Source organism: Xylocopa sonorina, chromosome 12 (genome assembly GCF_050948175.1).
Source record: "Xylocopa sonorina isolate GNS202 chromosome 12, iyXylSono1_principal, whole genome shotgun sequence".
Taxonomy (NCBI): domain Eukaryota; kingdom Metazoa; phylum Arthropoda; class Insecta; order Hymenoptera; family Apidae; genus Xylocopa; species Xylocopa sonorina.
Genome location: NC_135204.1, coordinates 4,896,800 through 4,916,988, shown reverse-complemented (window position 1 = coordinate 4,916,988; position 20,189 = coordinate 4,896,800). Strand labels below are relative to the sequence as shown.

The window sequence follows — 20,189 nt, the reverse complement described above, 5'->3', positions numbered from 1 at the left end:
TCCATGAGGCATCTCTCGACACTTCAGTACTGTAGTTAAAACTCGGGTCTCCCTACATAAGACGAATTAAAGGGACAAGATTAGTAACTAAATTAACACTACTAACAGTAACTAATATTGCTGATATATACTAAAATCTGAATCGATTTTATGCTTGTTAGGTAGCTAAGCATCTCTCGTGTTAAAAGGTCGGTGGTATTTAAGAAGATCGACTTGAAAGTTATTCTAGGGGATGCATTTGATAAGACGAGACTGACCTAGAAACTCGCAAGAAAATATTTGTTCATTTGAAATTTTCGAAACGAAATGCGAATTTTGTGAAAGGATTTTTTGCTTTGCAATCGTTGCTTTTCTTATTCTTATTTTTCATCACTTGTTAGGTTTTACCTAAATACTTCTTAATAGTACAATAAACTAGACGTAACACTTCGTAAAACGAGTAATTACTAGGAATTATGGTCATTTCTATTTTTATCTAAATATATGTACATATTAACGAAATTATTTTTTTGCATATTTAAACGATTGTTGTAAAAGATTGCGCACAATCTATAGATTGTAAGAATAAAAAATTTTAGATGTATATTTTCATATTTGCTGTATCGCACATGAAATAATAGCTTTGATAATCAACGTATACGTAACGAAGAATGTGAACATATCAATGATAACATTTATCATGCAATATAATATAACGGATGTTAGTGAAACACGATTTACATTTTGATACGTACTTATGCATTTATACATCGCTTATCGGTACGTCTTTCGTCTCTACGCAACCTGCGGCTTTTAATTACTTCTCTTGATAAGATTGACTCACGCCAGATATTAGTTTTGCGTTACCTCAAAATACGCGGAATGTTAGCATTTGTACTATAAATTTAATATGATAACAGAGATTTTTAATATTTTTCACCTCACGGCACATATAAAATAATTAAAAAAATTCTACGGTACACTAAAAGATGTATTATACTTGTTTGATAATTCTACAGAGAAGAATAAATACACAACTTTAGTAAAATAATTTTTTTTTCCTTTTAAATAATAAATTACCAAATAACGTCCAATGCAGCATCAGTGACAACTATATGTTTTTAATCGCTTAAAGGATGCAATCAAGATTGAAAATGTTCAGTACATTTTCTAACATAGGATAAATTTGAAATCTATGTAATCTCTATTATATTGTAATTAAATGCACATTTACATCATTACCTTATTGCATATAGTGATAATACGTTAAAAGGTATCAATAACATACACAACCAATTTATTTTGTAATAAATAAAGAAATCAACTTTTTTATTATTTATCTTAGGTATGTTACTTTTCACAGTGATAAGTAATAATTGATATTAACTTTACAATCAGTTGTGTCCCTGCGTTTTGTATTTCAAATCATAGTTGCATCCAAACAAGCGTTTCACGCATACAATATGAATATTCCATTATAATATATTGCATACAAAATAAACGCTAATCATTGGATTCAATAATTCTGACAACAATACAAGGCCGTGAGATCACAATAAAAAAAATTCTTCTAACTTCTACTATAAGGATGTACATATTAATAAATTTATAAGTTAATTACAGTAGATATTATAGTAGAAGTTCGAAATTTCCTACTAGATAGTTTTCTACAAGTACAAAGCTTGAATGTGTTACTATAGTTCTGTAAAGTTTCATTGTGGTTTTAAATCGTGTTTAGTATATCTTATCAGCATTAACTAAAAACTTTTGCTGAATTAAGTCAATTTATTTTTCAGTCTTCCACTTATATATGTATATAGTGTACATGTATTTCTTTCTAAATGAATGCATATAAACCAGAAAATATGTAATTTTGAACAGTATTGATAACATTTTGTATATGCAGGAATGACACATAGATATTATAATAAATGTACAAAGAGGAAAAAGTTAAATTTAGCATCCAAAGTTAAAGTGCTAATAATGCTTCACCGGCTTAGGCTAAGTATACAGCTAAATGTTTGTCTTTAAATAGTACAGTCATATTGGTACCAAATTTTATACTAACTAATTGCCCATCAAGTACAAATAGTACCTACAAATTTACATGAAATTGCACATAGTGACAAACAAAAAACACACAAGCGAATGCCACGAGATATAAAGTCATCTCTTCAATTTCTTTAAATAATTTATTCCACATATTATACAATTAATGCTGTGCAAGTAATTCTTTTTCTATCGAAAGAGATATTTTTTTGTTTTAAAAATCTAACAATATTTTGTAACACACAGTTAGGACATAATAGTTAGAAATTAATACCTTTATATAAGGATATCAATTACAACTCTAATGTCCTCGCGAATGTGTTGTTTTGTATACATAGTAATAGAACATCCAAGTAATTAATTTACTCGCTGACATCCCTTTGTGTTTGATGAGAATCACTATCTGAAGTTAAACTTTCAATAGCACTATCTGGTTGCGATATCGTTTCAGAACTCCTGGTCATACAGAGTTTGTTGGATTTGGTTTCTGTACGACTGGGTTTAAAATTCTGATCTAAATTTGAATTTGAAGTGGAATGTAATGATACATTAGACTGAGCGGAAACAGGTCTTTGACATGAATGCAACATTAGTTCTGGTCCTCCATCATATGTAGTTAAGAAAAACTGCCACAGTTCTTCTGGTATTTGTCCATAATCTGAACCTGTACATAATTTTTATATTAAACATACAACATACATTTGTTATAATTTTTAGGGTATTTTAATTAAGAACTTACCAACTTTAAGGATATTCTGACCATTTTTATTTATTAAAATAGAATTGTTGTCAATTGGTCCAGGTGGTTGAGTTTCTTTACCTCGAACAAAACTTTGCCACTGACGTAACCAAGCCATAGCTAATCCATAAATAGCAGTAGGACTATCTGTATTATGGTTTAGCTGTTGGAATACTTCCATCTCGTATTGTCTTCTTTTCTGTAATGATTCGTATTTTTCTTCACAAATTGGGCATTCATACAAATGTGTACACGCTGGACCTCCTCCAAATCTGAAGCAATATTTCAATAAATAGCTTGCATTGTAATTAGGAAAATAGTTTTAAGTGTTTCATATGACTACCCATTTCCATCGAATAAGATAAAATGTCTCATAATGAATTGTAGATATGAAGAAAATGTATTAAAGTTATTTAGCATAAAGATAAAATAATGGAAAAGATTTCAAGTTAATTCTTTTAAATGAGATCTTATATCGTTTATTTCAGATCTAATAGCAATTTGTTGAAACGATTTGTTTTCAACTTTTACACAATGAAATCTGTGAATGCTCGGCTAATAAGGTACTTAAGGTCTACAGAAAATTTCAAAAACAAATAATTGAAAAGCTGTTGAATATTTATCTTTATAATGAAGTTGAATTGTAAAGAAGAGAAAGTTCAGTACTATATGACAGGAAAAGTGGTACAACTGTAATATAGACTTAATAGCCTAAAAACCAAACAATTCATTTGTAGTGGCTGTATTCAGTAATGGACTTGTTTGAAACTATTGTCATAATCTTATTGAAATCTTACTTGATTCCTTATTTCTGATACATTAATAATTGTCCATGTGAATAGTGCTCATTTGGATTAAATATTTTTACAATTTTTTATGAAATGAAATGGTATAGTATGGCAACTTGTTGAATTCATCATAAGTGCTATCATAGCAAGATTTTTTTTTTTATATTTTCAATTCCTTACGAGAGATTTTATAAAGCTCAGAACAAAAGTCTTGTATAAGAAACATAATCCAAATAACACTTACGTATTATACAAATATTCCCAAACTGCTTGCGGAATGGGCATGCTAAGTTTATCTACAAATTGTGCTCTAACAGGATTAACGCCTCCATGTGGACAAAGAAAATCGGAATTATCTATAGGTCCTGGTTCTGAGAATGTGTTGAAACGATTTATCCATTGTCGGGACACAAAAAAGTTTAAATCAGACAATTCTCTGGATGAAATTTCCATTAATTCCATAGTTTTATCACGTAATTGCAACATTTCTGGTGACCACTTTTTATAAAATAACACATAAGCCTCGCAATGCTTTACAGTTTCCGGCGAAACTTCTGTGACACATTGATCGTCGAATTCAAACCATTTATTAACAATAGGATTCAATGCGTAACAGGTATAGTGACCACCACCAGCTGTCCCATGATGACAAATAACTGATATCAAATCATACATAGTTACTTTTGATACACACTCTTTATGCAAATATGGTCGCATATCTAATCCCTCTAATGGAAATGAAACGTAACTTGCTATTTTCGAACTAAACATTAATTCATGACGAAACCTTTTTAAATGGACACACAGTATCTCAGGTAGTTCTAAAACTTTTGAAAATTTAATTCCATTGCGCAATTTGTTACACTTCTCACAACTGTACATATTATCCCCTTTAAGTTCATCTGCGCTAAAAAATGCTGAAAGACAGTCGTGGAGGCTGACAACTGGCCCCCAAAACCATGATCTCATCCATTGCAAGAACCATGATAACCAACCAGACTGATTAGTCACATATACAACATCCGAGCATGGTCCTGCTTTTTGTGGTGTTAGAGGTCCTTGATGTAACATATCAATGTGATCTCTACTTGGAATGGGTAGCGACAAATCTTGAAATGTTTCCACTCTTGTTGAAATCCTATCACAAGTAAGACATTGTACGCTACTTAAAAGTTTACCATCAAATATGTCACTGATGATACTCCGTGTTTTCATTTGCTTCTTAGTCCTGTATTTCACAGGCGAGTTTTGTGTTGATCTTTGCGGTTGAGAAAATGGTTGATCTCCGGATGACTTTTTGATACTTCTGTTTGTGAATTTGCTTCTCAATTTTTCTGACTGTGACACCCGAGAGTATCTCCTCTTTGTACCACGTTCACCTTCGTCACTGAGAGAACTCTGTTCGCTTACTCCGGAATCACAAGTTTCATATTCAGCATCTGATTGGCTAGAACCATTTCCATCAATTTCGGTTTCATCTTCATCCGATGATTGTTCACTCAATCCTTTTAATCTTAATGCATTATCACGATCATCTTCTATGTACTCTTTTAATTCTTCATGCAATTGATCCATGAAACATCTTAAAAATTCTTGGGTATCATGCTGATGGTATCCCCTGAACATCGGATGAACTGCTCGAATACCAGATAGTATTCCATGTGGCACAACATATCCTCTTGTTTTCCTATTCCACATGTCTCGGATAAGGTTTAAATAGCTTAAGCTTAAACCAGGTTTTCTATCTTTGGACATATAGCTAACCATATGACCACAATCCAGAAAGAATTGAGTCAAAGGAGGTACATTCGATAATGCCTGAAGTGCTGCATTCATGTAACACGTGTTACCAATATTCTGAAGACCAACAAGGCCTCTCGGCTTTCCAGAAGAATCTTTGCTCTCGTCTGAGTCGGTACTGTCCGGTGAATCACCAGACTTCTCATTAAACAATCCATCTTTCTCGTAATTCACTCTGTTTATAAGTTCACCATAGAATCTACTGTTTATAAAATATAGGATATTTTTAGTTTCTAAAGACTTGCTAACTTATTCTTTTAGAAGGTAAAAATGAAAGGTCGGAGAAAAATGTAATAATAAACACAAAAAGGTATAATACAAAGAGGAAAGAAAAAATGGAAGTTCTTTCAATGAACACTTATTATGAAACTGACTAGCAATAACATCTAAAATTATGTTACTTATTCTTTAAACAATAATAAATACTTTATCATTTTTCTCCAACGCTCCAAGCGTGAACATTTTGAAAGCAGGTAAACGCGATACTTACTTGTCTAATATGAGCCTATTGAAGTTATCCGTTTTACAATCTATATTAATAGGTGCATCGCCGGCAAACTTGTTGCTTTGTGCTTTTAAATCCACCTGGTTGGGCGACAATGGTGGCGATGGTACGTGTCTGGTGATAACTTCCCTTTTACAAGAGTAACACCAGATACGGTTTGTAGAGAGGTTCATATGAGCACAATGATTAGGAAACTTTTGGTTGTGTACAGTGCTATGATCCGATTGTGTTTCCGGGCAACCGACCCACCGACAGTCAGGGAACAGACATAACCATAAATTAGGACCGTCTGTACTGCATTCACTGCATTTTTTAAACCTTTCCTTTTGGGATACAACAATCTCGATGAACGCAAGATCACCACGATTGGCGATGTGAGGGCAGTTCCTCGAGATTAAAGGCATTTGGATTTCGATGTTTACGTCCTGTCAATTATTATTGATCGTGGGACGCGAAATCGCGCGCACACTTTTGTTTCTCACATTCGTCTGGAATTTGGCTCACACGCGTTTCAAATGATGATATAATCATTTTCTAACCTGATCGGAACATGTCATTCTTGGTAATCGAACATTATCCACGAAAACGATTGTCATGGGTGATAGTTGTATTGAGAAAATTAGCTATTATAAATCGGTTGGCCAATGTAATGGAAAAAATATAGGTTGGCGTGCATGTAAAATCGATAATCGATTTGAAACCCGCTTAGACTGCCTGTGATCAGTTTTAGCCGATTATGTCGATATTAAGTTGAAAATTGCCGTTCATTGGGAAGTATTATTCATAATATGTGTTTTTTAGCAGAGAGATTTTTAATTTATGCACGTCGTAATATTAATCGTGATGTTCGTCGAAAGGTATTTGTAACGACAGATGTGTTGTTGGACGAAATGTTGTCGGCGAACGAACTTCAAGTTGGGCACCACTGTGTATTTCTCTTAGTAACCTGATTGGAAACCAAGTGGAGAGTGCACATGGATTATTGACATATTTTAATATATTTTAAACATTTTATACGTATTCTGGTACTATAAGTGAACAGGTTGTTAATTTTTGTGCATATATATTTAACACTGGTAATTATAGAGAATGTATTGTTATACAATTAAAAAAAAATTCTTGAACCTAACCTATGTCATAACCTTCTATTGTCTATTTACCAAAATATTTGACAGATTATATTTTCAATAACTGGAAAACAATGTTTATTGTTACGACAATTTAAAATCAGTTAATTGCAAAATTTTACTAATGAAACTGAAGAACTGTTTATTCTGTTTTTTAGTAATAAAAATGGTGTTGTCGTGTCGCTTTTACAAAGAAAAGTATCCAGAAGTGGAAGACGTAGTAATGGTAAATGTACGCAGTATAGCTGAAATGGGAGCATACGTACATTTATTGGAATACAATAATATCGAGGGTATGATACTTCTTTCTGAATTGTCCAGAAGACGTATTAGATCTATTAATAAACTTATTAGAGTAGGCAAAACTGAACCGGTTGTAGTTATCAGGGTTGACAAAGAAAAAGGTAAATTATAAATAGAATAGTTTTATATTTAAGTCATTTTTAATATTTTATATATATCATTTTACTTAAAAATTTATTGAATGGGTTAATTTAGGTTATATTGATCTTAGTAAACGTCGTGTATCAGCTGAAGATGTAGAAAAATGCACGGAAAGATATGCAAAAGCAAAAGCTGTTAATTCAATTCTGAGACATGTGGCAGAATTATTACATTATGATAGTGACGATCAGTTGGAGGAATTGTATCAAAAAACTGCGTGGCATTTTGAGGAAAAGTATAAGAAACAGAAAGCCTCTGCATATGATTTCTTTAAACAATCAGTTTTGTAAGTATGAAAAGCTTAAAAAAATATGAAAAGGATTATGATATTATTTGCACGATTGTGACATTGTTGTTCCTCTAGGGATCCATCTATTTTAGCAGAGTGTGGTCTTGACGAACATACAAAGGAAGTGTTATTAAATAATATCAAACGAAAATTAACTTCTCAAGCAGTGAAAATTAGAGCAGATGTAGAAGTAGCTTGTTATGGATATGAAGGAATCGATGCAGTAAAAGCTGCTTTAAAAGCTGGCTTAGCTCTTTCTACAGATGAACTTCCAATTAAAATTAATTTAATTGCGCCACCGTTATATGGTATGGTATATCCATTAGTGGTGTATCCACTTGCGAATTCCTTGATTTTAATACCAGAGTAAATATGAAAGAAGTTCTTTTTAGTTATGACAACATCTACACCAGAAAAACAAGATGGTTTAAAAGCATTAAATGATGCTATCGATGCTATACAAAGTAAAATAACATCACTCGGAGGTGTATTTAATGTACAAATGGCTGTAAGTTAAATTATGTTGTTATAAAAGACATACTAATAATTAAGAATTTGCAATCAAATAGAGTAATGGAAAGTACTAATAATGATATTTTAATCTATAGCCAAAAGTTGTTACTGCAACTGATGAAGCAGAATTAGCAAGACAAATGGAACGGGCTGAACTTGAAAATGCTGAGGTTGCTGGTGATGATGACGAAGAGGAAGTAGAAGGAATGGATGGATTTAGTGGTGGTGAAGGTGCAGATGAAGATAAAAAAGAAAATGAGTCTGAAGAAGAAGAATAAACCTAGGAATAATTTAATAAATCACACATTTCATTACCTGACCATTATTCTTGATTTGCAACCATACTTTTACAAGTATGCTACTGCCTTGCTGGACATTATGCAGAATTCTTCAGATAAACACACAAAAATCAATGTATTATAATTTATAAATAATTTTCTATTAACTTCATAAAATAAACAAATGAATACCATCGAAAAATTATTACTAATAGAAAATTTATTTTTTAATATTGGCAAAATATTTGTAATGTTTTATGTAATGTATGTATGTATATGTGTAATGAAGTTAATTATAACATATCAAATCAATCAATTTGAAATAGAACATAATGTAATCCACATGAAGTTGGAGTAAGGTTTTAAGCCATCATCTTAATGGTTTTAAATTTATTTCCATAGAAAAGCTTTGAATTTTGTAAACTTGATTGTACAGGTATATATTTATGATTTATAGTTTCGTAAATTGTCATTCTTAGTTTATTTTTTTTTTAAAAAGATCGACCTTTCCTTCAAATGAACCAAACATCTTGATATGACTGGTTGAATTTAATATGAATTAATCAAAAGCCAAACAAATCAACTCTATTCTTTGTAAATCTTTAAATTGAAATTTAATACAGAAGTATAGGACGAATATCTAATTTTACAGACACTAAACAATTGACTATCATAGAGTTGATCAGTTTAGCTTCGAAATGAGTCGTATACTTAATCTTATATTATAAAGTGTAAATAAATCTATATAAGCATTTGCATTTTTACATTTTTATTAAAATTTTTTATTATTATTCAAATTTTTATTCATTTGCGATCGTAACTTCCACCTCTACACCAGGTTCGATGGAAATGCTTGTAATTTGTTTCACAATTTCTGACGGTGAATACAAGTCAATCACTCTTTTGTGAATACGCATTTGGAAACGATCCCACGTTTTCGAACCTTCACCACAAGGCGTTTTACGCGTGGTTATTCTTAGAATCTTTGTAGGCATACGAACTGGACCCTTAACCTTGAGTTTCTGTTTGTTTGCTCCATTAATCAATTCAGAACAAACTAAAACAACACATATATATATACATATATGTTATTAAAAAATATGTATGTAGCACTAGCATAAAACAGAATATAAAAAACTTACCCTTCTCAAGGGAACGAACATTCCGCGAAGTTAGCGTGATCCTAATTCTGTGAATAGGAGTTACTTCTTGTCCTGGCTTTTCAGGGTTGTCAACTTTTGTACTTGCCTAAAAAATTATTTCTTGAATTAAAATCAATGATAAAGAAAATATAATAACTGTGAAACAAAAAGTATATGAGGTTATTATTGTAAACCGCATGGTTGGATACAATTAACCTAACAAACTAAGCTTGTTATACGAAAAGATTTATAAATTGTTCGAAAAATTTACTTGAAAAAACTTATGTATCATGTAATATTGTTAAAATGATCATTCACCATTGCTTAATTATATTCCTGGTCGAGATAATCAATTTTGTTTCAAGTAAAACTGATCAGCGCTGAACCAGTACCCGCACACGTTGCATGTGCCAAATAGAAGAGAGGGAAATCACGATTTCCGGTTTGGTACAATCATGTATACTTTACTACTTGTAAATATTTCCTGCAAACATTTTTCGTGTCACGTATATGTGTAAATATATTACATATTACTAAAATAAATATAAATTCATGTTTAACAAATCTCAATATTTATCATAATCATTTATAAAATTGAAATTGTCGAAAAATCTGCATAATCTTGAATATGTTTGTTTTCGAATTTTTATAATTATACATGCATCGTTTGGTTAAACGGGAATTTTTCAAACAAGTAACTATTTAAATTGGTTCTAAAAATCGACGATAAATAGCAATGCACATACATATCGCTCCATTAGAATTGACCACTAAATCTCAGACCAACTTCGTTCAGATGCTTATTAGAATATCATTGTACTATTGGCGCGATATATTTTCCCGTACATTCCGACCAATAGAATTACCAGTACTTTCTCCTCGGTACTTTCACGTTGGTGTTGTTTAACCACACGAGCCTGAAGCATTCCACGATATAGCTAAATGTAGATAACTTCAAGTGATCGAATTGCGCTGTCGCGTCCTTTGACACGCTTAACCGTTTACGAAAACGATTTCGTTACATTTCTGTTGATATTTTGAGCGTTTTACCATGCGAAATATTTACAAGAAATTCAGAAAGTTACGTCGAAGGCGATATACTCGCACTTAGTAATAATTAAAACGTGAAAGTGCGTGAACTCGAGAAACTAAGATTGTGCCGTGTATCCATCACATATATTTGCTTTATTGATATTTTGAGTGTCACAGGCCTTGTGGTGCCTATGCATATCTTGAGGTAATACCTCCTCTAATAGTTATAGTACTCGATATCTTTCCTATAATAATGCGTTTTAAACTATCCTTACCTCTGTAAGTTTGCTAAATAGTAATACTGTTTACATCGTTTTCATATATTTATGCACGAATCGTAGACATAACCTACGTACTGCTCCACTCTAATCTGGTTTAAATTACTTGTATCGCATTTTAATCTAGGTATACACGAACGAGCATGTTACTTTAACTTCTAATTGATTGATTTAAGTCATATTTTTCTTGTATGTTTTGTATTCTCTTTAGTAGATATGTAGCGGTTTCTAACGACTGTTTATATCGATGCAAACTATAATATTATTTTATGAAAGGTATTACCCAGCATTAACGTAACTATTCGCGTTTATTCTTTAGTCTAATTAATTTGATTTCTTTTCGTTGTCGATTATATGTTTATACTGTTCCAGTTTAACCTGGAAAATTTTATCGTTATCTTGTTCTTTAATGGTACGATTATTTAAACAATCTATAAGAATTATTATTGCATTGTTAATTTGTGTCCATACTTGTATTATGTATCATTTTCAAATGCGAAGTGTAATTGATATGGATTGTCAAACTTTGGTATCACTTTTTATTTTAAGGACGAAAGAAGGATCATATAAATGTAGGTTTGAAACGTTTCACCTTCTGGAATGTATATACTTTTTGATTTTAATATATTTTACAAATTAGATTATTATTTATCAAATTTCAGTCAATATTAACACTTTTTTCTTGTTAGAAATAATTAAGATTATCACAACAATTTATTTTTAAAGATACCCTTAGATTTTGGTTTTATAATGATTCTGTCGATAGGATAATAATAGGCAAGCAATATTATTTCATATAATAACATTTAAAATATATTGCCGTAAAAATTTAAAGTGGACAACTTGCATAATTTCTTTAAGGAAATTTCAAGTATTCGTATGGTACTCTGTCATAAACAAGAAAAACTGTGTAGGCATATATTTAAACAAGCTTATTTCATTTTTAAAAAGAGAGGAACATGATAGCAAAATTTAGTCATTTATTTTAGTTAGATTCTATGAAAAGATGCATTATTAACATAATGACTATTAATAGTTTTAAATGAAAACAGCAGATTTAAATACAATTTATCTTTGTGTAAAAATATTTGTTTTGAACTTAAGTTTACATACAATTATACGATTAAAAAAATATTATTCTTGCATTAAGTAGTATAGGAATTTACATTAGGGTAACATTCACGTTACATATGTAATATATCAGTAGTTGATGTATTAAGTATAGAACATCACAATTTACTACAATACTTTTCTTACTATGGGAATGGTTTCATCCCACTGTTTTGAAAAAACAATGACACAATTACAAAAAATGTTTCAAAAGATGAAAAGAACCAATTTAATTACGTTCTACTTATACTTAAATAATGAAACAAATGTTTGATGAGCAATAGAAGAATCATGGCAAAAATAATGATGGAACAATAATCAAATTTTAGCAGACTTTGTGAGTGGTGGATTTTACATCTTTTAGAATTAACTTTTATCGATTAGAAAGAAAAGAGTGCTAGATAATATAATTAGTCTTGAAATTGAACTTAAAAATATAGAAAAATATCATTTTTAGGTGATGTGAAACTTTGTTCTAGACTCTTATTTTTCAATTTGATCATTCAATGGAAAAATAGAAGATGTTTAGCATATTTTGATTATTTTATAGTTGTAGCAGTTGTAAAAGGTTCGCCAAAACTAATGATTCTGAATGATCTGATTTCACACTTGTGTTATTGATCTTCCAAAGCAGCAATTGTCAAATTGTATATAAAAAAAATAAGTTTTGAAAATTCTAGAACAGTAGCTAACAAAATATGTAATGTTACAGAATTTGGACGGTGTTTTAGATTATTTTAAGGATACAAAGTTTCTCATATTTGGTTGAATCATTTAGCAAACATGTCAGAAATAGTTTACCCGCAAGGGTGCAGATCTGTTACCGAAGATTTGGGTCCAGACGAACTTATTAGAAGATTAAAGGTATACTTGAGTAAATATATTTCATACCTACAATACTACCTTTTCTTTTTAATGGAGAAGAAGAAACTAGATAAAATAGCATAATGTAACTGACAATGAATTCTATTAAATAGACGTTAGCTCACACTTTACAAGCGATGGGTCAAGATGAAGGAATGTATCAACAATATATACCGCTTGCATTACATTTGGCGGAAGAACATTTTTTAATGCATCAAAGTAAAGATGTGCAACTTTTAATTGCCTGTTGCATCGCAGATGTTCTAAGGGTTTATGCACCTGAAGCTCCATATAAAGATGCAGAGCAGGTAATAAGTGGTCATATTATTCAAATAGCAAATTTTTTGTACGAAAAATATTACCAGCCTTAAAGACTTGTTCCATTTTTTAATTTCTATTTTGTAAGATATTAAATTGTTACTTGTTATAGGTCAAAACAATATTCTTATTTTTAATTAAGCAATTAGCTGGTTTAAAAGATCCCAAAGACCCTGCTTTTAAAAGATACTTTTATCTTTTGGAAAATTTGGCATATGTAAAATCATTTAATATGTGCTTCGAATTAGAAGACTGCCAGGAAATTTTCTGTGCTCTTTTTTCTCTTATGTTTAGGATAGTAAAGTGAGTATAACACAATATGTATAGTTCTATAAATGGGACATTCATTAAATTTGTAATTGTTAAAATTTCAGCGATGAACATTCTGGTAAAGTCAAAAGCTTTATGTTGGATGTATTATGCCCACTTATTACAGAATCAGACATTGTTAGTAATGAACTTTTAGACATTATACTTATGAACATCGTAGAACCGAATAAAACACAGAAAAAAAACGCGTATTTACTTGCAAAAGAGCTAGTAATTAAATGTAGCGATACATTAGAACCTTATATTCAAGCAGTAAGTAGAATAAACTTTAAATATTTTTATTTATACAGAACATCCTATAAGCTTTGATCAAAAAGTTCCTAAAAACTAGTTCAGTTAATTTTAGTCAAATAGATGGTGTTGATTGATAAATTTACTGTTAGAAATAATGCTTTTTAATTAAATAAAGAGTCAAATCTTGCAGGATGACCTGTATATCTCTTATGCAAATGCATGAAAAATTATAATACAATGTTATCTATATTTCTAAATTGATAGTTCTTTAATCACGTGCTAATCTTGGGAAAGGAAGAGAAAAGCTTACAAATCTGCAAGAAAGTGTATGATTTGATTTATGAGTTAAATCACATATGTCCAAGCGTCTTGTTGTCCGTCCTTCCACAGTTAGAGTGTAAACTAAAATCTTCTTCTGAAACCGAGAGATTGGGTGCTGTAGCATTGTTGGCAAGGATGTTTTCTGAGAAAGGATCCCAGTTAGCTGTACAGCATACACAACTGTGGCGTGCATTTTTAGGAAGGTTTAATGACATCAGTGTATCCATTCGTATAAAGTGTGTGCAGTATTCGATGCATTTTTTACTGAACCATCCTGAACTCAGAAAGGATATTACTGATACTTTAAAATTAAGACAACATGATGCAGATGAAAGTGTTCGATATGAAGTTGTTATGGCTATAGTGACTACTGCCAGGAGAGACTTCGAAGTGGTGTCAGACAGTGAAGACTTATTAGAATTTGTTAAAGAAAGAACTTTAGATAAAAAGGCATGTCATCGTGTTAATTAGATATGTCTATTATCACAGTGTAAAATGTATTCTAATAATTGTTTTAACTTATAGTTTAAAATCAGAAAAGAAGCAATGGCAGGATTAGCAATGATATACAAGAAACATTTAAATGATGCGGATGTGCCACAAGCAACAAAGAAGGCTGTTACTTGGATAAAGGATAAAATATTACATGGTTATTACATGGCAGGCATGGAAGACAGATTATTAGTAGAAAGATTACTAAACACTTGCTTGGTACCATACCAATTACCAGCAGGAGAAAGAATGAAGAAGCTATACCATTTGTTAGGTACTATTGACGATCATGCATCCAAAGCATTTGTGGAGCTACAAAAGCATCAGCTTGCGTAAGTATATTTTTTCTACTCTTTTCTTTTTTTAAACATTGTTTTGTATGCAAAAGTAAGTAAAAAATGAAAGGGAAAACAATGTCGGTTAATATGTTTTTTTATTGTTTTTAAGATGAATTATGTATTGTTAAGCTTCGGAATGTGAAGTGTACATGAAACAAATTATGTACGCCAATAGTTTTCAATATTTCACACAGGCGTGATGTTATATGGTCTGCACGCATAATTTTTAAATATTAGCTTTTTCTAATACTCTTATATAGTGTAGGTAATTTGCTATACACGTGGATATTTCGCTCAATTTTGAAATTCTGTATATTATCAGCAGACTGTTTACAGAGAATTATTTGTAAATACGTATGAGCCTTTATCGTCTTCAGGGTGATTGGTCTCTAAATAATCCAACTATAGCTGTAGAAAGGTTAATTTCTGAAAATTAAACTTAAAAATATGAATTAGTGAGATGTCTGTAGGAGATGCGAAATTATTTTTTTACTTTCTAGAGGATAATAAAGATTCTCGACGTTTTTCCCTCTGACTCTTCATATGCATTGTAATTTTGTTATGATTTTTATGTGAAATTTTATACTTCAGTGTAAGAAGAGCAGTGGTTGAATGGTTAGAGATTGTGAAAAAGCCGGATGCCATGGTTGAGCTTGTAGCTAAAATTCATCAGATATCTCGGTTTCTGCCGGATCCTATGAAAGTGCAAGAATTTCTACAGAAATTTAGTGCTCACATGAGAAAAGATTCGGCGTTGTTACAAGGAATGGAAACAATAGTTCAACCGAATGTTTCTTGCAAAGAATGCGCAGACACAATAAGTATGGTCCTCAAAAAATTGGGACAGCCTGTCATGACAAATTTATATTACAACACAATAAAAATGTTGTTAGAAAGAGTTAGTTCTGTAATGATTGATGAAGAAGCAATTAGAGTAAGTACATATGATTCTCTTTTACATATATATTTACATACATAACTTGTAGATTCATATTCTTTTATACTCATTTCTTTACCAGGTTTTAATCGGATATGTATTAGACTGTTTGAATGGAGGTAATGTCATAGAAGAAGTTGGACTTAATCCAAATAATGCAGGTGAAAAGGGTCTGAGATTACTCGTGGTATGCTTATGATTTTATTTTATAAAGGCATTTGTTATTAATTCATGTTAATTTATGTTATTAGTTCACTCTAAATACATATCCGCTATTCATTTTCTTTTAGATGCTTTCATTCGTATTTGGTCCACATTTTCTTCATAATGACATTCTGATGCAACTTGTTCATTTTCTGGAACTAGAGGATGAAATGGTAGCACCATTGGTCCTTTCGATTTTCACATTTCTAGGGAAATATAAGCCTTTATGTGATGTTGCATCGGATATCATGGATCTTATGGTTCCGATATGTAAAAACTTTGCAGAAACGGGAACACCGAAACAAGCAAAGCAAGCTATCAGGTGTTTATTTGTTAATATGACCAACATTCATGATACCATTTTCCCTGAAATTATTGAAAGAATTAAAAATAGCCTCACACCGACTTCAGAATATTATCGAACATCTATAGTTACATTAGGTCACATAGCTTACAATTTACCAGAAAAGTATCAAGTACAAATAAAAAATATGGTGTCTAGAAAGGTAAGTTTTACCTAAGCATAGTAAAGTTTCCTAGATCCGAATCTAATAGATAGTTACATCTATTTGAATAAGAGAAGAATTACTTCTCTAATGTGCTTTATTTATTCAACCTTTTAAGAGATGTTCACGAACTTGTTCTGTAACTTAGAAATATCTAAATATGGGAAGCCCTACTATGTTATCGCTCCGGAATTACTTTAGCTTGTTTAATAGAACCATTTGTTCAACTTAAGTGTTTAATTCAATTTATAGATAGTCAAGGAGTTATTAGTAAAAGAAAGTAGCGAACAAACTGCTGACACTATTGAAGGAGATTGGTGCAGAGAAGATCAATTGCCTGAAGAAACACGTTGTAGATTAGAAGGTTTGAAGTGTATGGCACGCTGGTTGTTAGGATTGAAGACTGACGTACTCTCTGCCCAGAAAACGTTCAGAATGTTAAATGCATTTGTAGTAAACAAAGGGGATCTTTTACAACAGGGCCGTTTAAGTAAAGCAGAGATGAGTTGGTTGCGGCTACAGGCTGGCTGCTCAATGCTAAAAATTTGTGAACAAAAAGGTGTTGGTGATCAATTCACTGCGGAACAATTCTATAACTTATCTCAGCTCATGGTGGTACGATTTTGTACATTATAATTTATTATTAATACTTTTGTTTTTTAATAAGTTGTTACTGATATACAAATATATAGATATACATACATGTATAGTTGAAAAATGATATATACAAAAATATCATTTTCATGACATATATTACTGGAAAAAATTGTTTGAAAATATTATCGAATGTGTTTACAAGTATAAAACGACTTATAGGATGAAGTTCCACAAGTAAGAGAAGCATTTGGTAGCAAGTTACATAAAGGACTCGGAAGGGGAATCCCAAATAAGTGCTTGCCACTAGATTTTATGGGTTACTATGCACTTGCTGGCAAAGAACAAGATAAAAGGTTAAAGTGTGTTTTAAAAACTTACATGCAAACTGATATAAATAAAAGGAGGGATTACGTTAAGACGTTATCATTGGGTACAGTGGAACGGGCCATGGGTAAGAAACTAAATAGTAAGGCACATTATCGAAATATTGTTTAGCATTATTATTTTTTTTTCTTATTAAACCAATATTATGAAAAGGGCAATTTAATTATTCTATTAAATTGTTATTATAGGTCAACTGCCTCACATTCTTCCTGACTACATGCTAGTATTTGCAGTCCCTATTCTTGCACATGACCCTGAATTCACAAGTCATTTGATGGTCAGTCAGTTAAAAATGATACAACAATGTTTATGGTTTATATTAGAACCTCTTATAACAAAGAATGAATATTATTGCTATAGTTTTTATAAAAATCTGATAGAACGAATGAAGAGTCATAAAGATGCTCTGAAGTCCGAGGATAATAACATGAATTATGTAATTATTTCGAATTATTTATTTTTTACTTATAAAATATATAAAATATACAATATCTCTTATGTACTGCAGAAATTGTGGGCCGTTTGTGATTTGGCTATGAATGTGATATATACGAAAACGACAAATTTCGACATGAAAGAATTCCCAAGTGAAACGCGAATTCCTACTATGTACTTCAAGCGGGCGGATGAATTACTAGCGAACACTAGGAATTATTTGCCTGCAGAAATGCAAATAAACATGTCAAGTCAAAAAGGGAAAGGTTCGATTCACAATACGCATTCTGTTAGCGAAAGACCACAACGTAGGGCCAAGTCTAAACAACAAAAAGAAGTAGGCATTGGGCCAAATGAAACTGATGCAAGGGTAAGACAATTAAAACAATCTATAATACAATTGATATAAACGTACGATGTGCGTAAGATAAAATATAGAATACATTATTTGCAACTTTTTCTCAAAACAGTACGTTGATGGTTTATTTCACACATATTGGTACCTAAACTTAAGAGAAAAATGGATGTATAATATTTGTGTAATAAACCATTGACATATTATATAAATGAGAGTGTTAAAAAAATTGAGTATGTATTTGATATAATTTTCAAGCTGCAAATTGGAGAAGTGGAATGTATTGATGCACAGGTAAAACTATTTAAAATACATTTATATAGTTCATATGAAAAATTTTCAATATATTGCTGATTTTCTATAGCAATTACATAATTAAAACATCATAATTTTGAAAAAAACATCATAAGAACTTCATATCAAAATAAAAAAGAATGATGTAATAAAATATTATATTACAGTATAATTGCCATAAATTCTCAAAAATTGTTCTTTCTATATTGGTAACTTAAAAATGATTAACGTAGAGTTTTGTAATTTAATTGCAGTAAATTAGCGATATTAATTTAATACTTAATGGCTTCATATTACAAGGTAATGTAAAATGTACTAAATTTATTCTTGCAGCCGGCAGAAGCATCAGAAACTAGAATTCAATTACCTGGTTTAGAGGAAGAAGTAAGTAAGACTAAGTTCACACTTCTAATTCGATACATAATTAAGAATGCATTTTTTCAGATTGAAGAACCACCAGCGAAGAGGGCATTAAGAGAATCAGATAAAGTAAATAAATAATTAAGTGAATGGACTGTGTCCGAGAGGATGTTAGTAATAGGGGAAAGACTTAAGGGACGTGATGATCACGAGAATTAAAAGAATCTAAAAAAGAAATACTTTACAAATTAGAAAACAGAATATTTTGGTTATGTACAACAATTAATAAACCTGTCGTTCGCGTATGTCTAGACAGTAAGATGTTAAGATAATGATACATTAACGTCAAGTAATTACTACGTCTAAGCTTACAATCCGACAAATTTTATGGAGTTGCATTGCATTTGTGAGGAAATTAAATATTTAGTATTTGATGATTTTGAAATTGTATTTGTTTTACTTATAAAAAGAAAAGTGACAGAGAGCGTGAGGGGGAGAGAATTTGTTTTCCTTTAATTAATTTAATCTCTCTACGTATTAAGCAAACCAATGGCACATTCAATGATAAAAAACGTTATGGTTCTTTAAAGTTGATAAATGTGTAACTAACATCTTTTTTATACAAGTATTGAAAAATATCTCCCAATTAAAGGTCTTTCTTCCTTATGAAACATCTGGCAATTGTTATATTGTTCACTTTTGCATTAATGAATACAATCATTTATACTATCTATATCACGCACATTCTCCTACATGGACAAACAACTATTGTATACAAAATTTTTGTAAGAATTTACTTCTAAATATCAACATTCTCATACACAAAAGAACGATACATCATTGAATTTATATTGTAATTTTCAATAAAAAGAAGATAATTGAAAATTATATTCATTACATAAAATATGTCGAAATACATTTCATTAAATCCATGGATGCAGAAGAGAACAACATAACGTTGTTGGATTTTCGTCAACATCGTGTTCTAGACAAAAGAGGATGTGTGTCAATTGGCTTTGTGATCCAAAGTTGTTTGTTTCTATTAATCTGATTATCATTATTATATTATATTAATATTATTGTCTTATATATATTGCTATTATTATTATTATTTTATTGAGAAATTGCATAGTTTTTTTTCTTTTTA

General features: G+C 30.8%; 4 protein-coding genes across 12 annotated transcripts; 2 read left to right on the top strand and 2 right to left on the bottom strand.

Moving 5' to 3' along the window:
- Positions 1-1,275: 1,275 nt before the first annotated feature.
- Positions 1,276-6,495, bottom strand: Usp20-33 (Ubiquitin specific protease 20/33). Of its 2 annotated transcripts, none has more exons than XM_076905353.1 (4): positions 5,846-6,495; positions 3,800-5,554; positions 2,768-3,039; positions 1,276-2,692 (listed from the first exon to the last, which is right to left on the bottom strand). In XM_076905353.1, the coding sequence occupies exons 1-4, from the start codon at positions 6,262-6,264 to the stop codon at positions 2,391-2,393; spliced, it is 2,748 nt and encodes a 915-aa protein (XP_076761468.1). In that variant the 5' UTR covers positions 6,265-6,495; the 3' UTR covers positions 1,276-2,390. The 2 variants fall into 2 exon arrangements, with proteins under 2 accessions (XP_076761468.1, XP_076761467.1); XM_076905352.1 differs by having other exon boundaries at positions 3,800-5,557; positions 5,846-6,493.
- A 643-nt stretch (positions 6,496-7,138) lies between these two features.
- On the top strand, positions 7,139-8,823 carry Eif2alpha (eukaryotic translation initiation factor 2 subunit alpha). The gene is made up of 5 exons (XM_076905674.1): positions 7,139-7,391; positions 7,486-7,717; positions 7,796-8,028; positions 8,113-8,228; positions 8,329-8,823. The coding sequence occupies exons 1-5, from the start codon at positions 7,154-7,156 to the stop codon at positions 8,509-8,511; spliced, it is 1,002 nt and encodes a 333-aa protein (XP_076761789.1). The 5' UTR covers positions 7,139-7,153; the 3' UTR covers positions 8,512-8,823.
- Positions 8,824-9,263: 440 nt separating this feature from the next.
- Rps20 (ribosomal protein S20) lies at positions 9,264-10,122 on the bottom strand. The gene is made up of 3 exons (XM_076906002.1): positions 9,972-10,122; positions 9,654-9,759; positions 9,264-9,568 (listed from the first exon to the last, which is right to left on the bottom strand). Exons 1-3 carry the CDS (start codon positions 9,972-9,974, stop codon positions 9,312-9,314), a joined length of 366 nt encoding a protein of 121 aa, XP_076762117.1. The 5' UTR covers positions 9,975-10,122; the 3' UTR covers positions 9,264-9,311.
- Positions 10,123-10,620: 498 nt separating this feature from the next.
- Positions 10,621-19,529, top strand: Pds5 (cohesin associated factor B pds5). 8 transcript variants are annotated; one of them, XM_076905915.1, is made up of 17 exons: positions 10,621-10,890; positions 12,786-12,937; positions 13,051-13,245; positions 13,368-13,558; positions 13,630-13,837; positions 14,084-14,590; positions 14,666-14,964; positions 15,562-15,904; positions 15,990-16,094; positions 16,198-16,617; positions 16,870-17,232; positions 17,434-17,665; positions 17,787-18,034; positions 18,107-18,403; positions 18,647-18,682; positions 19,016-19,066; positions 19,127-19,529. In XM_076905915.1, the coding sequence occupies exons 2-17, from the start codon at positions 12,857-12,859 to the stop codon at positions 19,181-19,183; spliced, it is 3,633 nt and encodes a 1,210-aa protein (XP_076762030.1). In that variant the 5' UTR covers positions 10,621-10,890; positions 12,786-12,856; the 3' UTR covers positions 19,184-19,529. The 8 variants fall into 8 exon arrangements, with proteins under 8 accessions (XP_076762030.1, XP_076762029.1, XP_076762028.1 ...); XM_076905914.1 differs by having other exon boundaries at positions 19,112-19,529; XM_076905913.1 differs by having other exon boundaries at positions 17,434-17,680.
- The last annotated feature ends 660 nt before the right edge of the window (positions 19,530-20,189 follow it).